The following is a 12186-nucleotide window of genomic DNA, read 5'->3' as shown; positions in this document are numbered from 1 at the left end:
TAATATTTTAAACCGTTTGATTTTTGTATTAAAGTTTTTTTAATTGATTGATGATTGATTCAATCAACTAATTTGTTGATTGTATTAACTTGATTCTTTAGATATTGAAAATTAAATAAAGAACATTATGTTAATTTAAGCGTACAGAAAGAAATGTTGCTGTTGTTCCACCAAAGATCTTATTTTCACTTTACCGAGTGCTTAGTAGGTAATTCACAGATTACCTAGATAATCTGCAGATTACCTAGGTAATTTGAGAAATGGAATAATTTTCGCAGCTTTAACGGATCACCCTAGTTAATCTGCAGATTAGCTAGGTAATGTACACATTAACGGATTTCGAGCTTTAGCGGTAACATATGTACGAAATGTTTGCTAAATATCATTATTTCTCACTTACACCAGCAAATGTCAACATTCAGCATGCACTGATGGTGAATAATGTAATAAAAATATTTTTATTCAACAAGACAAAAATGCAACTTTTTAATATGTCAAAATAGAAGAAAGCTTAAGTAACAGCACATGTAAATAAACTGTTGAACCTAAAACAAACAGTATATTCTTAATCAGAATAAAAAAATAATATGCAATAGTAAATTTACACATAAATTATGTGATTAACATTAAACAATCTTATTTATTGCAACAACTTAAACTATGACACTTTGAATTTCACAGAATCCCTTGCTTTTACAACTGCATTTATTCGTTAATCACTTCTTTTTGCAATGACAGCATGTATAGCCTTATCCCCCACTTTTCGAGCTACCTGCAGCTGCTTCTCTAAGCAATATTTCTTGAGAAGAAATTTCATCTATGGAAAGTAACTTTTCTTTACCAATTATGAACTGATTGTGGGTATAAAGCTGCTTGAGGGTACCCTTTTTATTTGCTAATTTACAAAAGTCAGAGTCTTCTATTCCAACAACAACCGCCAACACATTTTGGGCGTCTGTACGGCTGTGGTGGACATTAGGAACTTGTATTCCTATGGTTTCACCAATTTGAGCAGAAGGAAACAGTGAAGAATTTGGCGACAGACTGTCACCTCTCTGTTGACATTGGCTTCTCAGGTGTCGTTTCGATCTCCACCAAAGCTTATCTGTGCTTGTCGACATACACTGGCGATTGTTTGAATGTATAATAATATAACCAAATATTCAGTCTTTCATTAACGTATTTTGTATGTGTCGACATTCTTTAACTTTGGTCTTTCACAGTAACATATATATATATATATATAAATTATTATTATTTTTTATTACATTCTACATATTTCATTTTAATTTTTTTTTATTTTATCATAATTATTGTTGAAATATTTTTATGTTTTTTAATGTAGGTATAATTGTTGAAAGGGGTGAAAATCAACTGTCCACATACATTTCCTTAACTGTACAATAAATAAAAATAAATTTTATATTTAATTAATTTTGATGTTTTATTTTGTATTTATCGATTTAATTTTCATGTATTCCTTTATTTTATTTTATTTATGTGCAAACATTTTTGAATTTTTTGAATATTTTCAAACTTACATTTGTTTCAAACTTATTACAATATGTTACTGTGAAGATGATTAAATTTGAATTTGTATTCTGGAATATTATCATCCAAATCACTGTTGTGGCATTCCATTACATATTCTACATGAAAAAGATTGTTAAAAACATCTAAAAACGTTTTAGTTATAAACATTTTTGCTGGTTTTTCAAGGTTATTTGAGTGTTTGTTATCTTTGCATGGCAACTGTGAATTAATTATATTTTTGAAATTTACTTTAAAATTTTCACATATTCATTCAAATAAAATTCTGTTGGAAAAATAATTGAATTTTATTTGAATTAAATGTAGGTTTCATAAATGAATTAATTTTTATTCAAACCTTTGTAAAGAGATATTTCAAATAATTAAATTACAATACCTTTACAGGATTAACTGGAGTAACTTCTTCAGGATTACAGGTACCAGGAAGATTTGTTGAAATGTTTGAAATAACTTCATCATTTTCTATTTCTTCAATAAACTGAAAGTGTTGTTTCTTCCTATGCTGTCTTAGAAGAGCACTAAATTTCTCTTTATTTTGCTGGTTGTGTGATGTATTCAATGATTTTTCTGTACTTATTATAATATCTGGAACTACACAAAATCTTTCTTCATCTATTGTGGTATTATCATCAGGTAAATCATTTGGCAAATTTTGAACATTTTTATTTTTCTGATTATCACTTGCATTTATACAATTCTTGAATTTGAATTTTGATAACAATTTTGTAATTATTGGAAAACTTGTTTTAAAAGTTTTAAGTTTATCTCTTTGCTAAAAACAGACAAACAAATTTTTAAATTTTATATATATAAATTGATAATTAATAAAATAACTGATTTTTTAACAACATAACTACTAATTAATAATCATAAATTTACTTTTTAAAAATCTTTCATCTTTAGCAAAAATAAACAAAAATATGATAACATTATTTTGGTCTAAACTGAATAAAATTCTGTAAACATTATTACATCTTGAAAAATAGATTTTTTGATTTATTGTGTTACTTTAAAATTTTTTAATTACAGGTAAACTTTTTGATTTTTAATAATTAACTTAAAATTGAAAATTATACTGGTTTGTATTAGGTTGTTCGGAAAGTAAGTTTGTTTTTTTTACCACTAGATGGATTAGTCATATTTTTTCCATCATTTTCATTCTAAACTGTATTGTCATTATATATTTTGACAGCTAGCATTTTAAGGCTTATTTGTAAAAAATTTTGTTTGATTTTGTGCAATTGTTTATTTTTTGTGTCCCATCAAATATGGAAGATCGAAAGCAGCATTTTCGGCATATTTTGGTCTTTTATTACCGGAAAGGTAAGAATGCTGTTCAAGCAAGAAAAAATTGTATAACATGTATGGAGAAGATGTATTGACAGAATAACAGTGCCAAAACTGGTTTACAAAATTTCGTTCTGGCAATTTCAATATTGAAGATGCACCACGTTCTGGATGGCCAGTTAAAGCCAATGAAAACAAAATAAAGGTACTGATTGAAGCAAACTGCCAAATAATAACACGTGAAATCACTAAGAGATGAAATTTGTCAAATTAAACTGTTTATGATTACTTGAAACAAATTGGTTTTGTTTCAAAGCTCGATATATGGGTTCCACATACTCTTAAAGAGAGATGCTCTTTTGGTCGGATTTTAAGCAAATTTTTTTTGGAGCTTTTACCAGACAATTTAACAATTGATTCGAAAGTGTACCGACATTGAGTAAACAAACTGAATAATATTATCAAACAGAAAAGGCGGCCAGAATTGATAACAAAACAGGTGTAGTGTTTTACCATGATAATGTTAAATTTCACACAAGTTTGGTAACTCGTCAGAAACCGTTATAACTTAGATGGGACATGCTATCACACCAACCATATTCACCAGATCGAGCACCCTCAGATTATTACTTGTTCCGGTCTATACAAATTTTTTTAACTGTAAGACATTTACTTGAAATGACAATGTCAATAATCACTTGGACCAGTTTTTTGTAAGCAACGATCAAAACTTTTATGAATGTGAAATCATGCTACTACCAGAAACGATGACAACGGGTATTTGACCAAAATGGTTGATATATAATTCAATAAAATATTTATTTATTATGAAAATATTGTGTTTTTTCCACGGAAAAAAAACAAACTTACTTTCCGAACAACCCAATAGAAAACGCTATAAAGAAATTAGATAGTCAAACTTAAAAAGTAAAGTAAAAATAAAAATAACAAGTGTAATTTTATTGATAATTTTAAAGTAAATGTTCAAAATAATTCCATTTACACTTTAGCATTAGTTAATATAGAAAAAATGCTCTAATATGTAAAAGTATTCCAGACATTTTCAATTGCAAATTGTACTCAAGTTAATAGGATATGTATGTTGCAACTACATCTGAAATATTTTCTATACATTTAATTTCTGAATTTTTTGAAAAATTATTTTACTTGCTGATTATATCACATTAATTTTAAGTTAATTCCTTTTATAAAATTTTTGCTACATAAAATTTATAAAGATAAAAGTATTTTTCATTTTACTGCTGAATTTACTTTTAAAAAGTTTATTAGACTTTTCTACTTTATTTTCCTTCTGATTCAATTAATTTTCTGTACAGAATTTCATATTATTCTGTGTAAAATATAATTTTTTTATGATTTAAAATTTATCCATAAGAACCAGTCATGACACAAACTATAATCTGAGTCTTTATTTGCAATTCAATAAAAATTAAATTAATTTTGAAATAAAATTTATTTTATTTAAAATAAAAACTAACAATGATAAAATTTTGTTCTATAGCTTGTTTTATGTTCTATTTTTGAACAATTTTGTTCTATAGCTAAAAATTGAAAATACAATATTTTCATTAAGAGCAGTTTATGAATTCTTCCCATTCTGTTTTCCCATTCCCAGTGACTTTACAACTGTTGAGATGTAAAGTAAATACTTCAATCAAAAGCCTTAAGTTGTTTTCCAGTAAGGATTAATTCAACAAATTTTTGTACAAATTATTCTGGCACAATAAAAAAACTTGAACACCTTGAGCAAATAGCCACAATGCACAGTTACCCCAAAAATCTAATCAGGAATTTAGCCAGTACAATTTCCAACAACACACAACTTGGACCCTAAAGATGAAAATGGATATAATCAACATAGAAACACAAGCCATATCATTCTAGAATATAACCATAATGTGCTACCACTATATAAAGAAATAGAGAACATAAAAAAAAAAAACAAAATTAACTTTCAGGTGAAATCCTATTATCTCCTTATGCATTCTCTAGGAAATAAAATGTGATTTTCTAAAGCTTGTCCTGTTTCTAAATGATGATGTATAAGTCTAGCAAAAAAGGAAAGCCGTCATAGAGCTCATAAATTGAATACAAGACTAGACAAGAAGTGTACTACAGAACTGCCATAGCCATGTACGCAACAGATAATGAGATGCAAGCCTTCCTCGACAAGGCTACCATCAAAATATCAAAACATGCTGACTCCATCAAGATACTAGAAACATTAGAAATATTTAAATCTGGAAAAAAAAGGCCATTGCATAAAGACAAAAAACTTAGTCTTTAAATGTTTATTTTAATTGTATATTTTGTTAATTTTATATTTATTTACTTTTATTTCTATTTATATATCCTGAGAATCTCTTTCGTTTAAATTTTTCAAAACATCATTCTTTGATTTAAGCATTCCATCAATGAATATAAAATCAAGACCTGAAGATCTCCAACTGCAGATAAAAAAATGTTAGTCAAAAAAACTTTTTCAAATTAACCCTTACTGAAAAACAATTTAAGCCTTTTGACTGAAGTAGTTACTAAATCATTCCAGTCCAATAAGTAATGTCTTATCTCTTTTAGACGTATTTTAGCATTTTTTATTTATTTCCTTAAGGAAATATATATAAAAATAATGTTTTTATTTTAAAATATTATAAAAGTATTTAAAACCTTACTTCTAATTAACTTGGTAGAGAACAATTAATAACTGGTTAACATGTTCAGTCTCTGCTTCATCTTCAGTTTGTTATTTCTTAAAATTTTTCAAAACTCTTAACTTCATAGATATGCTTCCTATGAATTCAAACTAGTATCTTTTATGTGTGATTTTAGAAAGTTTTGTGTAAACTTTTGTGATTAATGAATTCACAATAAAAACTTTACATCTATTTTTAGAAAGTATTAAATGAGTGAGGATTTAACATGTTCTTGATAAAAACCGTTTTTGAAAGCTATTAAAAGTCAGATTGAGAATATTTTTTAAAAGAATATGTGCAATTTGTTCTGAACTGCGTTCCAATTTGAATAACTGAAAGCATTAAAGATATAAAATAAGATTTTAAAAAGTAATAGTCTAATACTGAATCAGCCGACTGGTAAATATTTACCAGTTATTATAAGGGGCGATCAAAAAGTTTCTGTTTAAAGACGTGGCACCTGATGCATTTCAATGTTGAAGGCAACATGTTCCTTGAGCACATTGTTGCTAGTGATGAAAGCTGGTGCTACCACTGGAAACCTGAGTCGAAAGCGGCGACCATGCAGTGGTGTCATCCTTCATCCCCTCATCCCAACAAGTTCAAGAGCCAGTCATCTGTTGAAAAAGTGATGCTTACCCTGTTATTCAATCACCAGGGCCCATTGCTTATTGATTTCAAGGAACTAAGTGTCTCCATCACTGGGGCAGGGTACTGCAAAACGCTGGAGAGATTACAACATGCAATTAAGGCGAAACATCCAGGAAAACTGTGAAATGGGGTGATTCTGTTCAGGGCCGTGCGGTAGATTTTCTCATTATGATGCAAGTCTTCAAAATGCCACCCTTAAATCTTTTTTCTTTAAAATAACCTTCGATTGTAATTTTAAAAAAACCTGCACAAAACGTACAAATATTATTTTTATTTTGAAAATATAAACTACTATAAAATATTGATATCAACTATCAACTACAGCAATCTATTACAGTTTTACTCTTCTAACTTTAACTGTAGCAAATTCGTTAATTAGGGATGTGTAGTTTAGAGTTGCAGCTAATGTACTAGTAGATTCAATAGAAATAAATGATAGATTTCTAAGTTTTGTTTGGCGTATTAAACTTCTTAAGTAGTGTTTTATTAATTTTAATTAGGAAAAACTTCTTTCCTCACTAGCTACAGAGACAGGGAGTGTTAATAAAATTCTCAGAGCTACAACAGTATTCAGATACAAAGTAATTAAGTTATTTTGGCACAAATTATTTAAAACATCCAAAGGTTTCATAGAATATGCTAGCATTTGGGATATATCACGCAATTCTTCTTGAAGATCATTTCCATTTATATATGATTCATTTTCAACCAAAAGTATCAACTGGAGACTGGTACAATAATTTTCTAGCATTTTTTCATCTAAATCCTTGAGTTTTAAAATGTCATATAAAAACTGAAAATTTTTGCTACAGGTTTCCAGAAGTACGAATCGTTCATTCAGAGAATTAAGGGTAATGTCCAGAATATAATTGAAAAAGTTTATTTTAAATTTACTCTCTTCTGTTAAGGGTTCATCGACAGCTTCTTCATAGTCAAATTGATGCTTTTTCGTTCTGGCTCTAACTTCAGTTTCGGCAGGAAATTCTGTACTGTATTCAAGATTCTCTGCAATCTCATTTAGTAGCAATTTTCATGGATCATATCCAGATTGTCTATAACATTTCACTTTTTGTATGATAACATCCTTACACACACAATCTGACAAATTTATAGTTATAGATTACAATAGCTTCGAGACTAAATTTATTTTAAATAAAATATCATGCCAAAGAATTACATTGCATATAAACTTGTAATTTTTAATATTTTTTGCTAACCCTCTTGCTTTAACTTTAGTTTCTGCATCTCTATTGACGTCTTCTATTACTTGGAATAATGCATCATAGATTTCGCAAAGTTGAAATCGCTGATTGACCACCTAGTAGCACTCAATGGTTTTAGAGTTAATTGTGAAACATATTTTTTAAGCACTTCCCAACACTTTGTAGAACCAGAAAAAAGTGTAAAGTTCTTGTATAATAGAAAAAAGTTATTGTTTCTGTAGAAGAAGATGCTGCATCATTCACAACTAGGTTTAAGGAATGACACACACAGGGCACATGAAACACCCTTGAATATTTTTCAAGTATTCTATTTTGTACACTTTTCTTACTCCTTTCATATTAACTCCGTTGTCATAGCCTTGTCCTGTATGGTAAGGCTACGGTTACTGTGGATGCGAATTCTGACAAAATCTTGTTCTGACGAGTTCGTCCGAACAAACAAATACCTGTTTTTCAATGACAGTGTTTACTTTGACAGCAAAGGGCATGTCAGAACATGCATGATGTAGTCAGAACTATTCAAGTGTTCAAACGAGTTTGATTTTTTCATGTGTTCTGACATTGAATTTCAAGTGTTTTTATTTTTTAAACATGGATATTGATAAATTGATTAGTCTTGTGTTTGAGAATAGTAATGAAAGAAAAAACTATCACAACAGACATAATTGGAGTACTTGGCAATTCTTTCTTCTATCCCCTTCAGTATATATTCAAATGTTGTTGGTCTCATTCTGAAATACTCAAAAAACTTTTGCGAATTGTCCCACAAATCTTGATATAACATTTGAAACTCTCCCTTATCGTCTCTTGTGGAAAATAAGTGGTTAACATGCTCTGTTTTTCCATCACCTATCAACAATAACTTAATCAATGGACTTTCAAGAAAGTAAAACTCATCAAGTTCGTCCATTTTGCTGAGAGGCAGAAACGTACTGACTATCAGAAAACGCGCACAGTGTACCCACCTTGTTCTGACAAGGATTTCGGACATACTCACCAGAACAAGATTTAGTCAGAATTCACATCCATAGTAACCATAGCCTAAGCCACTCGAAACCTAACTTTTCCAAATGTGTCAGAATAAGTTCTGTCAAACCCTCTCCAGTTGAATCATAAGCTTCAAAATAACCAATAAAGAATTCTTCAATTTCATATTTATTTTGAATGGAGTTAAAAGCGACAACTCTTATTGTTAATGAGAGCTGTTCAATATGACTTACGTCTGGGGTACAATCGGCGATTATCAAAAAATATTTAGCGATTTTTGTTATTTCGACAATTTTGCTTAAAATTTCATTTCCCATCAAATTTATCAATTCATGTTGTATATTATATAAGTCAGACCATTTATCAGACTCACATTGAACTATTGTTATTTTATCTACCCTATTAAAATAGGGTAGATAAAATAACATTAGTTCAGCGCAAGTTATTATTATTATTATCAACCCATCTCGATTATATATATAGATTATATTCTGTTACCTACAAATCTTACTAGATTTGCAACTCATTTCTATTGTTATTTTATCTAACCTATTAAAATAGGGTTTAATAGGTTAGATGAAATAATGATAGAAACAAGTTGCAAAGCTAGTAAGATTTGTAGGTAACAGAATATAATCTATATATATAATCAAGAGGGTTTGATGATGATAATAAAAGTAAGCGCAGAGCCCAAATGGTTAGGAGTTGAAAGTTGAAACTTGGTACACAGTTAGGGTACGTCACGAGAACGCATACTAAGAAGAGATTTTTCGAAATTCTCCCCTGCAGAGGAGAGGAAGAGAGTTAAGGATTACCTTAAAGAATTCAGCTTTACTGTACTATTTTAGATGCGGTTTTTTGCATTTTTGCAGAAAATCAAACATATTTTCAGACTATGTAAAAATTCTCTAATTAATCTCAGAAGAGGGAGATGTAATTCTTGCACCCGGTGAAAATGGGTAAGATCAGCTATAATCTAATAATCTTAATCTTCGCTATCATTACTTTTTGCTCAAGCAACGCCGGGCTCATCTGCTAGTAAATAGATAATGAACATCAGTCAAATTGACAGCTTGCAGCCGTTTTGACATATGCTTTTTCTTAACTTGTCATTGTATTGTCTCCACTTCAACGTATATGAATTTAGTAAAAATAGAGCAAAAATAACGAAAGAAAAAGTAGGCAAATGCAAATATTTCCTAAGCAACTCTCTCTATCACACACAGAAAGTAAAAGTAGTCCAATATTACCTAAATAACTCTCTATCACACACAAACAACGTCCTGCACCTGATATATACCCAGTCCATGCAAATGCTCCTTTTTAATTCGAGTCTCTATTGTCACAACACAATCCTTTTCAATGATAATAAGTAACTACAATTGCTGTAAAAAACAATAATTCTCTTACCTGATCTACTTTTTTTAAACACAAAAACTGAACTAGTGTAAATGCAAAGATATTATACTGATATATATATATATATATATATATATCTGATTTACTGATTTAAACACAAACACAGCCACTTACTACTTCTTGAGACAAACTAATATTAAAATCAAATATTGTCAATAATTTAAGCTCAAAGCAGAACTATCAACATGTTACACATACAATTATCTTTTATGATAATTGCCACTTCAGCTTTTAGGAGTGATTGTGCGGTATATTACAAACAAGAACAGTAGCTTTGCACTGTCATGTCAAAAGCCTTTTGGCGAGCGCTCACCAACAATACACCTGCACCATAAACCGAAATCAAAGGGTACTGAAAGTATTTAGGCAGAGGCGTGCAATAAATCATAAATCATATACATCAATATCGGAATAACCTAGACCAATACAGAAAAGCGTTGCGTAAAAATTTTTAATTATTGAATAATTCAAATATTTTGATTTCTCTGCTTATGCCGCCCCTTACGGTGCTGCCTGATGCGGCCACCTCTCTGCATCATAGATGGCACAGCCTTGATTCTGCTTCATGATAACGCACATCCCATACCGCAAATGTCATAAGGCAGAAGTTACACGCACTAAAGTGGGAGACACTCGAGCACCAACCTTACAGTCCTGATCAAGAGATCAGGACTGTAAGGTTGGTGCTCGAGTCCTATGTGATTTTCATGCCTTTGGTCCCTTAAAGAAGTCCTTAAAAGGTCGACAGTTCCAGTCGAATATAGAAGTGCAGCAGGCAGTTTTGGACTTCTTCAAGCAGCAGAAACAGGAGTTTTACCAACAAGGTATATTCAACCTGGTGAAGCAGTGGGATGCTTGCCTAAATGGTCACAGCACTTTTGCATGACTGGCATACCAAATCTGGACTGTACAGCTTCAAACGGAAACTTTTTGATTATGCCTTATATTAGCCAATCTTTACAAAGTGAATTAGAAGTAAGATTTTAAATTTAAAATATGGAGTCAATATGTAAGTCAATATATAAAACTATTTTATAGTTTCAATGAATAATTAAGAATTTACATTACTTATTCAATTAAATTTTTGTTGGGAACTTTTTAATTGACTTATAAATGTAATCTTTATAATATTCATTGAAACAAGTTTTTCATTTTTAAACAAATTTTAAAATAAAAATTATTTGTAATTTAAATTGTTTTCTACAACTTATTTATAAAATTTATAATATAATATTCATAAATACTTAATCTAGGCATAAAAATATTTGAAATAATTAGTATGAAATTAGTTTATCTATGATTATTATTATAAATTTTGTATATATATGGTATTAGTAAATTGGAATCCTAAATATTTGTAGATCTTGGTCTTGTCTTTGGATTGATGGATTTAATGATATCCAAATACAAAATCATCTTTTTTCAGAATTCTTTTTCTATATGAAACGTTTTGCATTTATCTGGGCCAAATTTCCATTTATATGCCAGTGTTGTATGTGTAACTTTTTAATAGGTGTTTTAGATTGTTTTAGATGTGTTTAGGTGAATAAAATAGTTTTGCTCACATAAATGGTATGGATAATATGAATTGTATTTTTTTGTAATGTTTGATGTCATGTCCATATTGTGTATCATTTAATCTATTTGACATAGGGCCCAGATATAACCAGAGTTGACTTAAGAATTATGACCCGTATTACGGCTATATGCTCAAATAATTTTAAGTGTATTCTTTTCTTTTTTGATTATTTTTTATAAAATTTTTTATTAATTTCACAACCATATTTAGTGCAATGTTTATTGTTGAAAAATGTTTATTGTTGAAAAATCACAATAATAGTGATTTTTCAACAATAATGTTTACAAATACAAATGTTTATTGTTGAAAAATCACTATTATACAGTATAGCTTTAATGTGTTCTTGTACAGTAATACCCCGACTTATGCGAACCCGGAGTTACGCGATTTTCAAATCTCGTCGATTCGTCTTTTGTTTGAACACCATGCAACTCTCGATTACTCACTCCCCCCACACTATTGTTTGGCTTACATGTTCAGACATGTTGTGCAGAATCAACACATAGCTACAATTTATTTTGTGTTATTTATTTCTGTGTTTGTTATATCTATGGAGACTCGAGAGACTCTATGTGGTGATTTCTTGTAACCGTGAACAAATCAAAAGACGAGATAAGATTAACGAGAACATTTATTAGCTTACATACATCTGACTTGGATTTTACACAAATTGCGAAATTATACCCTGACTTACGCAAATTCGACTTACGCGGTTATCGCTCGGTCCCACCTATCACATAAGTTCGGGGTATTGCTGTATATGCATTTTTAATTG

The 12186-nt window shown here is 29.6% G+C and overlaps 1 protein-coding gene across 1 annotated transcript in view; it reads right to left on the bottom strand.

The window, feature by feature from the left end:
• Positions 1-12186, bottom strand: part of LOC111621990 (sodium channel protein 60E-like) — a 150910-nt gene that overhangs the window by 106310 nt on the left and 32414 nt on the right. Inside the window, exon 9 of the mRNA XM_023364281.1 lies at positions 1928-2323. Within this exon, the coding sequence (XP_023220049.1) occupies positions 1928-2323 (396 nt within the window). The remainder of the gene's footprint in view (positions 1-1927; positions 2324-12186) is intronic.

Source organism: Centruroides sculpturatus, unplaced genomic scaffold (assembly GCF_000671375.1).
Source record: "Centruroides sculpturatus isolate CEXI.00-Female unplaced genomic scaffold, Cexi_2.0 scaffold82, whole genome shotgun sequence".
Lineage (NCBI taxonomy): Eukaryota > Metazoa > Arthropoda > Arachnida > Scorpiones > Buthidae > Centruroides > Centruroides sculpturatus.
This window is presented reverse-complemented; position numbering and strand designations above follow the sequence as displayed.